This window comes from Tauraco erythrolophus, chromosome 9 (assembly GCF_009769465.1).
Source record: "Tauraco erythrolophus isolate bTauEry1 chromosome 9, bTauEry1.pri, whole genome shotgun sequence".
Classification (NCBI taxonomy): Eukaryota; Metazoa; Chordata; class Aves; order Musophagiformes; family Musophagidae; genus Tauraco; species Tauraco erythrolophus.
This window is the reverse complement of record NC_141473.1, coordinates 25,159,429-25,176,765: the sequence shown is the minus strand read 5'-3', so window position 1 is coordinate 25,176,765 and position 17,337 is coordinate 25,159,429. Positions and strand designations below refer to the sequence as shown.

The 17,337-nt window shown below is 43.4% G+C and overlaps 1 protein-coding gene across 1 annotated transcript; it reads left to right on the top strand.

Annotated features, from left to right (window-relative positions):
• The first annotated feature begins 2,832 nt into the window (after positions 1 to 2,832).
• Positions 2,833 to 9,308, top strand: COMTD1 (catechol-O-methyltransferase domain containing 1). The gene is made up of 7 exons (XM_086616800.1): positions 2,833 to 2,929; positions 4,157 to 4,290; positions 5,353 to 5,458; positions 6,296 to 6,414; positions 6,682 to 6,736; positions 8,179 to 8,312; positions 9,091 to 9,308. Exons 1-7 carry the CDS (start codon positions 2,848 to 2,850, stop codon positions 9,241 to 9,243), a joined length of 783 nt encoding a protein of 260 aa, XP_086472926.1. The 5' UTR covers positions 2,833 to 2,847; the 3' UTR covers positions 9,244 to 9,308.
• The last annotated feature ends 8,029 nt before the right edge of the window (positions 9,309 to 17,337 follow it).

Below are 17,337 nucleotides of genomic sequence, written 5' to 3'. Positions count from 1 at the left end.
ACCACCCAGTGACCAATGCCTGTCCTGTCCTGGCAAGCAATCCCGAAACAGTTAAGTCCCAACACCACAATCAAGTGAGAGGCCTGAAAAGAGAGAGAGAGCTCGCACTCCAAGAGACTGAGAGAGTCTCCCCAGAAGAGAAAGAACAATCCCAACTTCCCAGTCAACCTTCATCTATATGCTGGACATGATTTTGCATGATATGGAATATTCCATTGGCCAATTTGGACCTCAATCTAAGTCTAAGTTCAAATCACAACAGGAGTTGTGGGCCCTTTATACCGGCCATGCTGCCCCCCAGCCTGTTATGCTCCTGCACACTGGCAAAACACGGGAAGCTGAAAGGTTCTTGATGTTTCAGTACTATTATAAACACCAATGCACTATCAACATTCTTCTCATAACAAATCCCATACTAAATCCAATACACTACCTACTGAAAAGAAAAACTAGCACTGTCCCAGCTGAAACCGGGACGTTCACACATAGTTTTTATCTCTAGGTAGCCTTCACCTTATTCAGCACAAGAAGTAGGCAGAAATCTAACAAAATGTTTAAATGCTCAAGTAACCACAGCATATTGCAAGCATGTATCTAATTAATCTGATTAATCAAAGTTTCATGTTCAGTGTCACAGAGCTATGTAAAATGAAAACTGCAATGGCTCAAAGAAGCAGCTGGCTCCTTTCTGTTTAGTTGGAAGACTTTAACTCTTTTGCCACTCTAAGAAAGTGTTTTATCTTGACTTAGATAACTGTAAATCAGCTTCCTTAACTAAAGGAAACAATACACTGTCCAATATACCAACAGTAAAACACCTGACACCGCCCCATGGGTAAGCTATTACTGCATAAGAACTTGAGGGGAAAAAAAAAAAGTTTCAGCCATGCGTTTTAAGTACATTAGCAATTCTGATCATTAGTTTTCTTGGCGATATCAGAAACTTGAAGTTTTCAGCGAGCTTCAAGTGAGGCAGCTCGCCGAGTTGTAAGTCGAGAGGCCAACAGAACGTTGGAAGCTTACAAATTTAAAGCGCTTAATGAAAAAAGCAAGTGCGTCCAACAGTTACTCTCCCTCCTGCTGCAGTTGTAGAGAATAATCACTAGATGGAGCTGCACAGTCACAAATCTGATTTATGGCCGCCAGAAGAACAGTTCTGTTTGGCCTAAAACTGACACATTCCAGCACTTCCTAATAACTCATCTTGTGAAAGATGGGATTAAATGCTTTCGTTTACAAAAGCAGAATGTACACAGAGAAAGCGATGAGATACTGAAGGGAAAAAAAAATTCAAGAAACCAACAACACTCACAGCCTTCAAAATCAAATCAATTTTAAAAGTGAACTGAAAGATATTTTATCTGCCAAGCCAGATCAGATTTCTTGCTTTGTTCTGCAAGTCAGAAAGCACGGCAGGCTCCTTAGCGCTTGACATGATTAGCTGCTGCAAGAGAAATACAAGAGCTCTGAGCACAAGCCTTTGTAAATAAGGTCTAGCGCACACTAAAATGCAGCGATAAGCAAACCTGTTTCCCATAAATGCCCTGGTGATATACGTAATCCTGCACTTAAGACGTACTTTACAAAAGAATCCTTTTCTGCTAACTGCATTGACGCTCGACAGTTTTGCTAGCATAGGAACACAGTTGAAAAGCTATCATCCTAGCCTACCAGCGCACAGTTCATCTGGCTTTCTAGAGATTAACTATGTGTCAAAAGGGAATTTTTACCTGCTTTCATCCTACATCTGTTGAGGCCAATTTGCAAGCCACTCCATGCCTGTGTATTCCTGGTGTGTAACGTTGCTAATTTCATCTCCTGTAGAGCAACAAAACAATAGATCTTCATGTCTTGCTTGGGTTTTGCATAATCCAGACATTGACAACACTTCACAAAATGAAAACCATCAAATCCCCAGTCCATCTCCAAAAAGCTCTCTATGTAAACAAAGAAATCACAGAAATACTTTTTAGCATGATTGCTAAGAAAACAAGATGGCACAGTCATTGCTGGTTTATGTATCGATTTCCTCAGTGACAGATCAGGAGGAGAGAGACCAGGAAGGAGATCCCTAAACAGTTGGGCTGTTGAACAGTAGCAAGGGCACTGCTGCATCTGGTATGGAAGGTGCTACAGAAGTAGGAGCTGAAATTGGAAGGTGCTGCAGAAGGGAGGTGAAACAGTGGCAGAGGAAACCAGGACTCATTCCCCCTCTCGTGAAGGACCTTGATTCCTTTCACCTGGAAACTCACAGTTTTTTTGGGACAGGACTGAAGTCCCACAATCTTGTGTGCTTTTTGATAAGGAATCTGCTCACACCTCAGCTACAAAAAACATCCGTGCTAGGAAAGGAGAAACTACTTTTCCAGGGCTAGTTGGAGGCCCAAGCCTTCCATGAGCTCCTAACAGCTCCTCCGCTGGAGCCTGTTGCCAGCTCACACACCACCTGGGCGTGTTTCAAAATTAAGACCACAGTGAAGGCATACCAGAACCAGCCTGTGAGAAGGTGGGGGCACAAACCTCACGTGCTGCTTTTGTCGCTTCACTCACTGCTAGAAAGTACGTGTGTCACTGGAGAGGAAGGCGCACATCTCCCGCGGGATGCCCAGCATCGGGATCCTCGGGGCGCGCATGCTGTAAACGCCATCAAACCCAACCGAAGCTCCGGCTCTAAGGACGCGCCAGGCCCACATCCGCGCACACCCGCGCACCGCACCGCCCTCCCGGGAGGCGGAGGCGAACCGGGGCCGCCCCGCGGCGCGCCCCGCCCCGCCGCCCCGCGTGTGACCGGCCTGCGCTGCGCCGCACCGCGCTCGCCCGCCGCCTCGCTGCCCTGCCGGCCCCGAAATGCCCCTTTTCAGCGTGCCCAAAGAAGTGGCCGTCGGGACGGCGATGCTGGGGGTCGCCTTTGTCACAGGGATGCTCGCAGGTAAGCGGCGCCCGACCCCGCGGCGGGTGGGGGCTGCGCCCCCCCCTTGTCCCCACCGGGGAGGTGACGGGGACCGCCGCGCCCGGGCGGGTCCCCTCGGTTGCGGGCGGGCGGCCGTCAGGGGGGCATCGCCTTCGGCGCTGCCCCGAGCGGGGCTGCCCTGCGGGCCGGGATTTCGCTGAGCTGCGGCGGTAAATACACTGATGCAATTAGAGCCCAAGCCGCTGCCCGTGATCCGGCTGCTGCAGCGAGAGGCCGGGGCCAAGGTCCCGGCAAAGGCGAGGGCACGCTCCCAGCGCGGCCCCTGCCCGCGTCTGCTTGGCTCCGCAGCGCCGCGGCGGGTGACGGCTTCGCTTCCGCGGCCGGGGGCGACGGGAAGCGCGATCCCGCGGCCAGGCGGTGGAGGCGGCAGGGGCTGGGTCCATAACGCAGCCGCGTACTTGCCCTTTGACTTCAGGCAGGTTGCTGAAATGATCTGCGCCTCAGCGTGATCGTCTGTGAAATAGAGCTGTTAACAGAAAATGAAATAAAAACCTCGGAGTGAAAGTGTTCTTTAATAGCAAACAACCATCAGGAGATGTGCAACTGATATTTTTTTGTTGTTGTTATGCCTTTAAATTATTTGCCCCATTTGAGAAAAGAAGCACTGGGCATCCAAGCTGAGATCGGTCCCATATTTAAGTAGACAAGCAGTAGTCCTTAAACTTCAGCTTTCAGCACCTAAACTTTTTTGCATACTGCTTTCATGCTAAACACCCCGTTGAGCAATGCCAGATTACCCCTGGCTAGAGGGCAGGACACTGGCACTAGAACAACTCAGGGCTTGAGAAGATGTGTGAGCCGACGGCCTTAAAGACCAGCAGCCTCTATCCATCTGCAAAACAAAGTCTCAAGACTAAGAAGATAGTGTGCCTCATTCATGCTTCTGTCCTCAGACTTGCCCTTTGAGTTTTAATGTGGTTACAGGTCCTTCACAGTGACCACTGAACAAGCCTTTCCGTTTCAGCCTTTGCAGACCTGGGCTGGATATCATAGAGGTTAAAAAGAAGGAGGAAAAAAAAAATACAGTCTGCTGAGCTGTCTAGCTATGTTGCATTTTCCTTTTTCACTGGATTTTTCAGAGCAAAGAGCTCTCTTAATCTTTAGTACTACTTAATGCTTGCTTTATTTAAGTAGGCAATAACTGAAAAAGATAAAAGTTCTTACTATTCCTTATGTTTTTTGTAGGTAGAAGGTACCCTTTTTTAGTTTTTTGGGCATCCAGATCATCCAAGAATACTATTGGGAAAGGCAGTCCTCTCTGGCAGTACATGCTGGATCACTCTTTGCGGGAACATCCAATTCTAAAGAAGCTGCGGCTGGTCAGTATTTTATCCCCTAACACAGATTTTCTGTTCAGTGCTGTTACTGGTCCTCTAGGGCCTTTTGCTGTCACCCACACCTCATCCTGAACTGGACTCTCTGTGATATTCCTTCCTCCATCTTGTTTGCATACACATTAGAATTTGTTTTGAACTGGTAATACCTGGACTCTACAACGTTCAAGGCTGCTTAAGTGAGTATTTAATAGTATTGGTGTACGTTTTAGACATGTCTTTTTATCCATGGCTCCCAAGCTCATGTGCATGATCTGCACTTGATTTTGACTTGGACAGATGACTCCTGTTCGTTTTAGTTGGCATGTAAGGAGACTGTAGCTCAGAGAGGTGCTGTCCTCCAGCACACCTCAGAACAGACCTCCTGACTCAGGGTTGAGTCAAGTAAGACAAACTACTCCTGTATAAAAGCAATTAAGTGTGAAGTACTGGAGCTGGTTGGTTGGAGTGAGCCCTAGAGGAAGAAAGGAAGTGGGTGGACCATCGTTTCCATTCAACAGCCACGGCACAGCCCTGCTTTTCCTACTGCTGCCTCCTTGGTGCCAGGGACCCTCCCACCCTGGCATGGGCACAGCTTCTCCAGCTCTGTGCTGTGTAGCCAGAACCACATGGTGTGACCTTTGGCAACAGACTTGAACCTAGCAAGTCATAAAAACTGTCTTACATGTCTTGGAGGAATAAGGGCATAAGTATAAAAGTTATAGTTTAAATTTTTTAAAAGTGCTTCTATTTATGTAAATACGCAGAAATAAAGGATTTTCACAGTCAAGGTTCTTCTGTGTTTTTTCATCAGTTATAACTATTGCTGAGTTTGCCATAGCCATAGTAACTTCGGGCTATATTACTGCTTTGAATGATTAACCACTGCTTATGACACACATCCTGCCCTCCTTAGTTACTGTTAAATTCAAACCACTTTCTGGCTCATAGATGGAGCACAAGTCATCCAAAATGAGAAAGATAGGAGTATCTGTTTTTCCTGGGGTTTTCTGGAAGCTTTGGGTCTTGTTTGTTGTGATGTGTTGGTTTTTTTTTCCCTTTTTCTAGCTCACCACTGATCATCCCTGGGGTATGATAATGGTGTCCTGTGACCAGGCACAGCTTATGGCAAATTTGGTCAAACTCATTAAAGCCAAGAAAGTTATTGAAATAGGTAAGAGTGTCACTTTGTTCTTTCTGTAGTAGAACAAAGGTCCTGGCTATGCTTCTCCAAATACAGCCATGTTTACAAGATAAGATAACTAAACATAGTAAGGCCCTGCATACCTCTCTATGCAAACAGGTGGGCAAACTACAGCATGACAAGCAGTGTCCGATTTGCACTTACTTGTCACTTAGTCTACCCATGCATTCAGTGTTCTGTCGTGAGCAGGGGTATCTCATCAACTCAGAAGCGATCTGAAAAAGTAAGATCAGCAGATCACTTGGGTCTCCAGCAGTTGCAGGACAGGGTGTATTATTTCCTTCCTGTATCAGTTTCTTGCCAGAAGGAAGTGTTGTGCTGCAGAGGCCCTGCATCCAATTCACTTTCCTTGATGCACCTATGTTAGCAAGATGTCCCGAAGACAGACTGATGCTGAGCAGCCAGGTCAGGGTTCCCGCCATCTTCATTCTTGACCTGACTGTTACAATGCCCTGGTATTTTACTGCTGGTCCAGTTCCTTTGGCTCAGGATTTAGCTCCACTTTTAAATAGGAGTGTTCCTCAGAGATGTAGGACCAGACTGTGCCCTGTGTATCCAGGATACTTTTAGAAAAGGCCAACATTAAGCTTTGCTAAAAGACTGATTTGAAAAAAAAGTTCAAATTCTCCCAACCCACCATTACATTAAAATGGAGGGGAGAACATTGTGTCCATTGACAGATTGCCATCTTTTACTCCTTCGGGGGTTTTATTCCTGAAAGGAGCCCTGTAGTTCACTATTAATCTTTTTTTTTTTTTTCCCCCTCCACAATATAGTAAGTGTTGATGATTCTTATGATTTTCCTAGGTGTTTTTACAGGTTATAATGCCTTGAATATGGCGCTTGCCCTGCCAGATAATGGCAGAGTTATTGCCTGTGATATAAATGAGGACTATGCCAAAATTGGAAAGCCACTGTGGAAGGAGGTAAGCAGCATCTCTTCTGTTACATGTTTGGGACAGCTGCATTTGCATGTCAAGGGCTTTTGGTATCTTAGACTTGCACATTCACACACAAGCTTTCATATCATAATGGAGACTGAGACAGTTCGATTTGGAAAGAGAAGTGAGTGCTGTCTGGAACCTAGAAATAATAGGAAAAATATCTGAACACCAAGTCACTCCCTGAGTGCAACCTACTAACAGGTTATTTCTTGGCCACTTTCATCAGCTCTTTGTTCATTTTCATTCTAGGCAGGAGTAGAGCATAAAATTGACCTGCGGATTAAGCCAGCAATTGAAACACTTGGTAAGTAACCTAAAATACTGTTTTTACCTCTTCCCTATAAATAGAAGATGGGTATAACACTGATGAAATCTAAGACCAAATATGCTTGTGGATGTGATCCCTTCACTAACAGCGAGACAGCTTCTTTTATATTTAAAAAAAAAAACAAAAAACACCCACACTGCACACCGCAACCAAAAAACCCACAAAACTTCACACTTTGGAAGTTCATGCTGACAAAAAGTATGAAAATGCTTGTCCTGTGTAATGAGCTGTACTGGTCACTCACCTGTCCTGTCCATTGCCATGTGTAATCTGGGAAGTACTATTGTCATCTGCTTCTGGGAAGGCTGATTAAAACAGATTAATTAGACAAAGCCCAATTTCTCTTATCCATTCTAAGCAAGTATTTCTTTGTTATAGACAGAGTTTGAAAGGGCTGAGGTGCAGAAAAAATACAGAGCCAATATAAAACTTAGTGTATAATGGTTGAATTATGTTCAGAGGAGTTTAAATTTAGGATGTCCCAAACAGATGCAAGGCCATTAGAAAGGCAATGACTTTTCTCGTTCAAGAAAAGAGAAGATGTGGGGCAGAGGGAATATTAATAATATTCTGAAAATGCAAGAAATTTCCTAGGAAAGGAGGAGGCAGAAGGAGGTTTCCAGCAAAGGTGTTTGATGCATCCACAGATCCATCCATAACTTGGTAGTATTTCCAAATTCATCCATCCTTTCTACAGAGACAAATACTAGCGCTCTGCTAGGACGCACTGTCCTTGAAGTCTGATGGACAGCTTTGTCTAGGCAGTGCTTCAGAGGAAAAGAGGATAAGGGCAGGTGAGAGGGGTGGCCGACAATCTTAGAAAGGCAGCCCCTCCGCAACTGGTGATTTGGAGTGTTCAGTCAAGAAGTCCATTTAGGGGAACTTAAAACTGAATTCCACTTGCCTTGTCCCAGAGTGGGACTACTTAACAGCAATATTTTGCTGTGATAAAGATCTCTGACAGGGTTTGCTCGTGACCTGTATAATGACACTTGATCATCAATGAGAGATTAGCATTTAGGACCTGTTCATACATGTGAGAAAAATCCTAATGCACTTAAGAAAACAGTTCTCCTCAGTCAGCTCAAAAGCAGCTGAAGGTGTAGAGTGTGTTCAGTTTCAATCTGCTTGACTTGTTTTTACTGCACCTTTCAGCAGTCCCAGCTGTATCCTGCAGGTTTAGAACTACTCCACGAGCTTCCAAGTAGGCAGAACTCAGTAACTGGGTGTTTTATGGCATACATCAGGTCTAGATTGGTTTCTGTGGAATAAGCTTTTCTAGTAATTAGCTGTAGAAGAATAGGCTGCCTGGTCAAGGCACCAAAAACATTATTTAATGAGAACTTTGACACAAATGGTCGACTTCCTCCTACACAGCATTAACCAGGGTGTAACGACTCACTTTGTTGCTCATCTAGATGAACTGTTGGCCAGTGGAGAAGCGGAAACCTTTGACTTTGCTTTCATTGATGCGGATAAAGAAAGCTACAATGAGTACTATGAAAAATGTTTGCGCCTCATAAAGAAAGGGGGAATAATAGCTATTGATAATGTAAGTACTGCAGTTGAAGTGGTAGTAGCACAGGGAGTTACTGCTTTTGCCTCTGGGAAAAGAAAAAACAAAAGTCACAGTGGGATCCTAGTAATGCGATTTCTGACCTGCAACTCATGTGCCAATTGCAGCATGTTTGTTCCATGTTGTACAAAGGAGGCTTTTAAAATTCAACATAAATTCCTAAAGTAAGGTATATGGAACACTAATATAAGCAAGGAATAAAACTCTATAGAAGTAAGAGTATGTTATAAATATAACATGTTATATTTATATTAGTACATAAACAGCCTGTGATAACAGAACCTTACCCAATTTTTTGTAATTTATTACAGAGAATGCTCTGTATTCTGATTTGCCTTGTAGTGCATTTTCTACTACGTTCAGTACTTACGCAAGACCAAAGATAGCAATTCTAATCAGTGACTACTAGTAAGTTACCAAATAATAACTTTTACTAGAAGCAAAGAATAATGTTAAACTTCAGGCACCTTCAGGGTTATGGTGGCAGCTGAATTGGGGCTTTTAAAAAATATCTGTGTTTAATCACATCATTTTTTTTTATTTTGGCTTCTAATTTGCAGTAGAAGTACAATTAGCCAATTCTGTGGACTCCCAATCCCACTTGCTTATGAGAGCTCCATGTCAGAGACCACTAGAAATCTCAATAAATAAGATCAATTTCTAGAAAATATGCAGGGCCTTTTCCAAAGCTTCCTTTGTGGTCCAGGGAACATATTGGAAGAAGTGAGGTGCATGACATTTCTTGTTTCAACAGGTCTTTTTCCATGGAAGGGTGCTAAACCCAAGAAAGAATGACTTGGGAGCCCAGACCATCCACCACCTCAATGAGAAGCTTCTCAGAGATGCACGAGTCAATATCAGCATGCTCCCAATGGGGGATGGAGTCACGTTAGCGTTCAAGTTGTAACTGGAGGAAGCCCCGCAGATGGGAAACAAGCAGCATCAAATCATCAGGGAAAATGCAGGCGGAGCAGTATATAACATGGTTCCTTAATCTGTGTCTCCACTGCATAGCTTAGTCTGGAAAAGTAGACTTTAGGAGCAGCAGGATCCTAAGGCAGCTAAATTGGGAAGAGAGACTTATTTTGAGATCTACTATGATTTCTTATTTTAATTGTAATAAAGCGAGCAAACTTACGTGAAGTTGTCCTTGTAAGACAGTCATTGAAAAAAGTTTCCTCTGTACAACGTCTGAGTTCCAAGTGAGTCAATACAACAAAGTCATTTTCTGTCCTAAAAGAGACTTCTGAGTAGCGGAATAATCAGTCCTACCATCAAAAGGAAAAGAAGTGGAAAATTTTTCTATTATGTTGAAAGCCATAATAGAAAAATGGATTTTTAATTAAATGTACAGGACATGAAGGAGACTGCTAGCCTTCTCAAACTTAACGATACTGAAAGTAACTGGTAATCCTTGAAGGGTACTACGTAAGTAGCTTCAAATGTACACCATCGGTGGGGGGTAGTGGTGGAGAAATTGTCTTTAAAACCATGTGAAAGGACGAACAGGATTTCCAATACAGAGCACTCCCTAAAACCTTTGTGTGCAAGGACTGGTTTTCTTTAACCTAGGTAACAGTGCAGGTAGACTGATCTTTTTTTTTTTTTTTTTTAAGTCAGAATGAGGAGGAGCAAATGAGCAAGAAGAAAACCAAACAATTCTTTCTTCTTCCTCTCTCCCTCCCACCTGCCTGCCAAAGCAGCAACTTGCTAGGTGCTTGTTTCCTAGAAAGTTGCAAGCACAGAGCAATGGTGGCAAGTCTGCAGAAGGAAAATGATGGTTGTATGAGGGTGCAATACAGCTATTAAATGGCTGTGCAAATAATTAGTGCAAGCAGAGATTCCCTTCCCTAGGTAGCATGTAACAGAATGATGCTTTTTCCACACCTTATGTCGTGGTTTTAGGCTGATCCCAGCTCTGTGTGGGGGGCGGTTCAACCTAACCCACAACACCTTAGAACAGTATTTTGCATACAGTATTCTTAATTCCTAGTTAACTTCATTTGCTGTTGTCATCCATTACTCTTGTTTCATGCTGATGCATTCTATAAAATTTTTGATCAAGAAACAAGCTGAAAAAGTTCACCTTACCTGAGACCAATGAAAGAGACTCAAGGGAGGCAGGAGTCATATTCTGTTCAAGCTAGAGAATAAGAATCCAACTAATGACTTCTTTCTCTGGTGAATTACAAACAGTAATAAGTAATTTTTAAGGCTTTCTATTTCAGCCTGGAATTCTTATTACAGAGAAAACATAATGAAACAAGAACTTGAAACTAACATTTTACAGACAAAAGCTCAACTGGCTACTGTTTTGGGGGGCTGGTACACTGGAAGGGTATCGTATGTATACTGAGGAAAAACGTCACTTAGAGGTACGGGCCTTCTGCAGGGGAGCTGTATCAGAGCTAAGAGAATCCTACCATTTGCTTAAATAATGTACTTGAATGACTCCAGGCACTGAGGGACAAAGATTTCAAGTCTTGAAATTGTTAGAGCTGGCTACTTGGCTCATACTTTTGAAATTTCAGCTGAGTGGCTTGGGTTCTGCAACGTGGCAGGTGGTTAGGGCACAGCTCGTGCCTGTCTCAGACACTTGTACTATACTGCAGTGGGAGAGTAACGAAGAAAGGAAGCGTTGCCTGGTGGTTTCAGAGTAGGGCTATGAGTGAGGAGATCTCAATTCTATTTCTGTCATTTCCACTTAAAACCCTGATTCAGCAGAGCACGTCAGGATGCACTTAAGTACTTCGCTGAATTGAAGACTGGCTGCTGTAAAGTAAAATCCGTGCCTGGGAGAAGTCCAGAACAAGGTGCATATGGCCCTTAAACGAGATTTTAAATAAGGCATAAAGCTTGCCCAATTTCTTTTTCTGGGTACAGTTTTACCCTCAGAGCTTCAAACCTCTGCTCTGTGTGCTACAATTTTCTTATCTGTGTAGAAGTAAACCTTACCAAAGTCTTAATGACTACAATAGCTCTCTAAAGGAATGTATAAGATTATTATCCATTTGCATGCAAAGCTTCTGCCCATGTTCTACATTACAATTTTGCTTTTTAAGTAGATAAGAAAAAATTGTAAGGGTTACAAACACAAAACAGGATGCTTTAACAGCTGCAGAATCCTCTCAAATATTCCTGCTTTCAGAGGCTGTGGGCTGATAATCACAATCAAGCTAGAAGCTGTTAAGAATACATACGCTTGCCTAAAAGTGCTATGATGGCCTTTCCCAAACACGCAGAAGTCACTGGAAGGTTGATCACAGACTCTGACTGTTTTACTACTAATTTCCAAGTTGCAAGAATCCTCTCAGTAAAGCTGAGCCAAAACCAGGCAAGCACCATGAGTATTTTTGCAAGCAACAGTCAAATAACAGTTTAGCAACATTCAAAACCAGTTGAATGATCATGGTTCATCAATTCAAAAACTACTGTTCCTTGAATGGCAGGAACTGGCAAAGTCCCCATCACCTATGCTAGAGGAAGACCTATTGAGTTCCTGAGGCTGAAGCCACATGCAGCAGGCTAGCGTTTTACCTCTACTTTGGACCAACTCTGCTCCATCTTAAATATGCAGAGCATAGTGTGAGCATTTAATCAAACCTGTCTCCGTCCTGATCACATAATTACCATTAGAAAGAATAGCAATGTGTCCCTAAACTATAGATTGATGAGCCATCTGTAAGCTGAAACAAAGAGCAGAAGGAAGCTTAATTGAATCAAATATTTAGAATACATTACACTCTATCTTGTAGTTACTCAGAAGCTGGCCTTCTCTTCAGGCTTCTGTCCTGCACGTCTGGAATTCATCACCGCTAACTGCATTTAATCCTTCAACCTTACTATAAAGTGACTGCTGATAATATATAATTATGGTTTAATTCAAGTGATGAATCAGCTTTGGGGAATTTGTAGGGACAATGGGAATTCAGGCTTTCATTAGGTGGTGAAAGTCGACCACACGATAATGCAGCACAAGTCTTTGTCTCTCTCTAATGGTGAGATCATGTATGGGAGCTTATGGCTCTGCTCACCCCTCCTGGGTAACACACCTCCCTGAACTACTGCTCGCACTGTAGAGGCTCAGGATTTTCTGCCCTTAAAGAGGAGATGACCTGGAGGCACAGCTGTTGCCCAAACCCTACCAGCCAGCTGTTCATGCAACGCTGACATCTCTTCTAGTTGCAAGGGTTGACCCAGAGAGGCCAACGCAGGTGACAGGTGTACATTTGGGACTTGCTCAGAAGCAAACGGGGCTGAAGGATAGTGCATTTGAAAAAAGTTCCCCCTAGTGCAGTAACTCCCGGAAGCCACCCTGAGAATGAAAGCGTGGGTAACTCTCGCTGCTGCTGGGGTATCTCAGTCCCTGCTCCGGAGATGTTGCATTCCAAAACTGTGTAGTATGATATTTGGAGGGGTGACAGGGAAAGGAACAAAGACTGATTAAATGAGCAGATGATACTCACTCAGCAGCACTGCCACGCTCCCGCTTTGTGCTGGCCCTCTCTGATACACCCAGAGGAAAGATAGAAGAGCTTGGAGTTATCTACAGCAAGGAAAATGCTCAGGACTCAGACTGGGTGCTCAAAAATCTAGAGAGAGGGCTGCCCCCAGAAGAAACAACTCACTGTTCGAGGGTAGACATGGGTTCCTGAATGCTCAAGGCTCACTTCTGCAGTTTCAACGCTGCAGCTTTTAATCCCACTGGGATATGAAGGGGATGAAGCAGGGAGCACCATTCGTCTCTCACGTTGCTGCAGGCCTAAAGGAAAACTGGGCTGCTCAGTGTAGCGTAACTTAGAGGTGTGTGTTTGAACCTCTGGCACTGCCATCTCTCCTTCTTTTAACAAACTCGTGAAGTGTTCTTAATCTGTTTGGATTTAGCCGCGTTACACATGGACAGCACTTTCTGTGAATTGCTGCTCGTGGAAGACAATTAGCAAGCTTTTTTTGCAATAAAGCCTTTAGGATACAGGGAAAGGAACATGCTTATAAACCTCATCCAAATCCCTTCCTTCGAAGCACACACAGCTCCCACATTCCCCAGAAACCTTGCAGCTCAGACCTGAGGCACACACCATGTCTCAGGCACTGCAATCTTGATGATATTCAGGTGGCAATAGCTGCAAGTGCCATAACTTGCAGCTGGCTCCTTTTTGATGACATAATTGCACAGCTAGCAACATCCCTGCTTGCCTTCTCTTTGTCACTTGAAGAAAACCATCCAAAATGGCTACGACAGGGGTAAATAAGCTCTGAGGTCAGTACTGTTTTAAGAGACTGTTCTCACCACTAGTTGAAATGAATACAGCTTGGTTTTATCTAACTCACCTACTGACTCCACACAGGCTGCCTCCATCTCTGGCACCACCCTCGCACTGCCATGAGGAACATGACTGTGCTAAGCAGCTCCATCCATTCCTCTGAACAGACAGTACGACAACACATCGTGATAACCTATGAGCTTCCCGCACACAAGAGATCTGGACCCATCTCTGGGTAGTTTGCAGAACATCTGATTTGATATTGCTCATTTCATTTTCACAAGAGCAGCAGCACTGTCACGTCCTTCTCAGAATGAAAGTGTGGTAAGCAGTAAATAAAATGAAAAGGGTCTTTTGGGCAGGGATTTCTGATGAAGTACCACCCAAGTAGGGAATGACAAAGCCAGTGCTTCCCTCTTTGCATGCTTAAGAACCGCAAATGAACATTTCCTGTCACAGTGAGCCCTGAAGTTTCTTCAGGGAAACTTCAAGGTAATAGGGTTTTTTTTGTTTCCTCACCCATCATTTGCTCTGCTCTCTGGTCTGCCAAGCCCTGCCCCAGGACAGTGACTTTCACTGCTGCTGCTGTGTCCGGTGATTTCCACTGGTATGAAAGGCTCTGCACAAGTATGAAGCATTACCTCTGCACAATTCTAATCATACACAAATTGGTCTCATGCATTTGCAGCTACTCGTGGTTTCTAAGTCACCTGTTTTATAATAATAATTTTAAAAGCAATGTTTTGAAAAAGGAAATGAACAAACATAAAACCTGTAAAAGAGGGAAATTAATGTGGGATTTCAGACAAGTTATTTATCTTCCTTTTTGGCTCAATGCAATACTGTAGGGATAAGCACATAACTAGCTGCTTTAATATTTATTCCTATTATAGGAAAAGTAAACATTGCTGATAAGTCACTGCTTTCCAGGATTAGATTTCATATTTTAGAGACTGCTTTAAATTAATGCAGAAGCAAACATTATCTTTTCTTCTTATTCATATATTTCCCTAATGAGTTCCAAGCAAATTGTGCCTACTTATATTTTATGATTTTAAATAATTAAAACATTTTATGGAGGCAACTAAAATTCTCCCCAGAGTTAGCAGAAAGATTATTGATTGAACAGATCTCAAGCTACACGGAAAAAATTATTATTTAGTTTAAAGACTCATAATTTTATTCCTATTCACCTACTGAAAACCAAGAGACTATGCATTTTTACAGCACCCTTTGAGTTATGCTGGGTTAGGGACTTGGGTTAAGTTGGTGAGCTGAAAGTAGTAACTTTTTGACATAATGAAATCAGATTTGCAGAAGATAGTTAATGAGAGAGTGTTATTGCTGCTGTCATAAGTAACACAATGCCCAACTACTGCATACACACATGACAACATGGTGTTCGTTACCCAGGATAAAGCCTGGCTGTATGTTCACAACACCAAGAATTTCAATCAAATCCACAAATGCAAACAAGTCTGCTCTCAGGGGAGAACTGGTTCACAGGACACTCAGGGTCTATGTTTCATGTTGTGTGGTTATGGCCCAGATGTTACTGGCCTGTAAGACAACCCTCAGCACTAGAAAGGAGGTTTCTACCAGAATGAGAAGAAAAATAAACAACCCAAACCACAACAACAACAAAAAAAAGAAACAAAACCAAAACAGACAAATGCATTTTAAAACAGATGCAAAGAAACCTGTAGAAGGGAAATGAATGCTTGCAAATCTAAATGAAAATTAAAAAAAAAAGTAACAGCTGGAGATAACATTTAGGCTTATTTGTAAGGAACCTCATGCTTGTTCATGTCGTCGCTTGTGTCTTTTAACGTATGTGTTGTTGGAAACAAACATTAGGAGTTTACATTTAAAGGTAAGCAAAACATGTAGCTCCTTGACTAGCTAAAATTAAAAAAAAAAAGAAGAAGAAATTACAAAACGTAGGCAAATACATATAGAGATCAAAAATGCTGACTTCTAAGCAGTACTCTTTACCATGCAGGTCCTATCCTTTTCCCTATAACAGCTAAACTCACAACATTCAATGTTTTGCATTTCTTGATAAGGTACATATTTTGCACTTGCCTACTACAAGTTGGTGTTGCTGATGGTTGCTACAGGTCAAAACCCAGCAGGCAGAGGGAGCAGTCACAGCTGCAACCAGCAGATAGTTTCATCAGATGACATTGGACACCTTCAAATAGAGGCAGAGCTGTGAGGGCTACACAAGGACAGGGAGGGGGCAGTGAGACCTCCACGCTGCCTCATGTGAAGGGACCCACATCTGCCTCCACCTCTGGCAAGGTCCAGCTCCACAGACAGAGGTGAGAAAAGGTCCCTCAGGTGCCTTCACCCACAGCTTTCACTCAGCTACTGATGTCTCCTCAGCCTCCTGGGCACATCAGCAAGGTATTGGTGTGCTGTTTCCGCAGTGTCACCTTCAACATCCTTTAGCCATCTAAATGTCAGCTGCTATAAAATGCTCTCCCAAGACACTTAATCCATCTTTTCAATGTACAGTAATTAGTGAGGTCGTTCCAAAGCAGAAAGCCACAGTCAATTGTACAACTACTGTGCCATCATGTGTTATAACAAGGAGATTAATACAACCTGAAAGACATTGCAGGGCCTTCCTTGGTTTCCTTTGAACAGCAGAGCTAGATTATATTTCAGTGAGCCTCAAAGACATCCCCAGTGCAGAGGAGTGTTAATTCACTATCAAAGTGCAATTACAAAACGATACTCACTAGGTCAAACCCCTAACAAAACCGTTCCTGTATAAAAAGTCGCAGTTTCTCCACAGATGCGTAGAGAGAACTTCTACATCACCTCTGGGTCTTCCCACAGCTGTTAGGGATTTTAGGCACAGTCATTTCCTGGGAACTATTCCCACCAACAGGCAGCAGGCCCTCTCCTCAGGTTGGGAGGACCATCAAGATGGAGCCAGTAAGGTGTCCCACTGAAGGCCTGGGCCACAGTACCAAAGCTGAGCTTCCTTGGTCTCCATCAAGGACTGATGCACAGGATCGGAGCTATCCTCACAATCTGAGACTGATCCAAGTTATCACTAAAGACTGACTTGAAAGAGGCAAAAGCACAGACATGTTTAATCAACACTGGGATTTGGGGCCCCAAAATTCCTTCCAGTGTTACAGAAAGGGTCCCAGGTGCCACAAAGCCTACCACGCTCCCCTCTCTCATGCAGCTTAGCTTACTTCGATAGGTGCTACCAAGTTTTCCTTCCTTGATTTTCAACATAGTCACTCACATGCCAGATACTGCATGATGCTCTTCAGCTCAAGCCTAACTTCAAGTGTATATTTAAACTTCCAGACATGGACTATGGTAAATTCTTAATGCAAACTTCAGACTTGCAGCTAGGGTCTGACAGTTGATCTTAGGAACCATTTCTGGTGACCTCCACAAACTGCATTAAAGGCTCATGATTAAGGGCGCAAAGCTAAGCACTCAGAAGGTTACAAAACACTAATTAAGCTTGCACAAGCAATCTTAATTTTGACTATTCCTGTTACATATAGGCGTTATAATATACATTTTAATTCTATGGTTGAGCATTTCTGCATTCTGCCTCTATGTGCTCCTTCCTGACCTTATTAGGTCTCATTTTACTTCTTTTGTTTTCAGGCTAATAAACTGAGAACATGTAAACAGGAAAATAGCTGGCTTTAGGCAGCCTGTGCCAGTAGAGGATTCCTAGGTCTCAGAAGGGCCAAGGA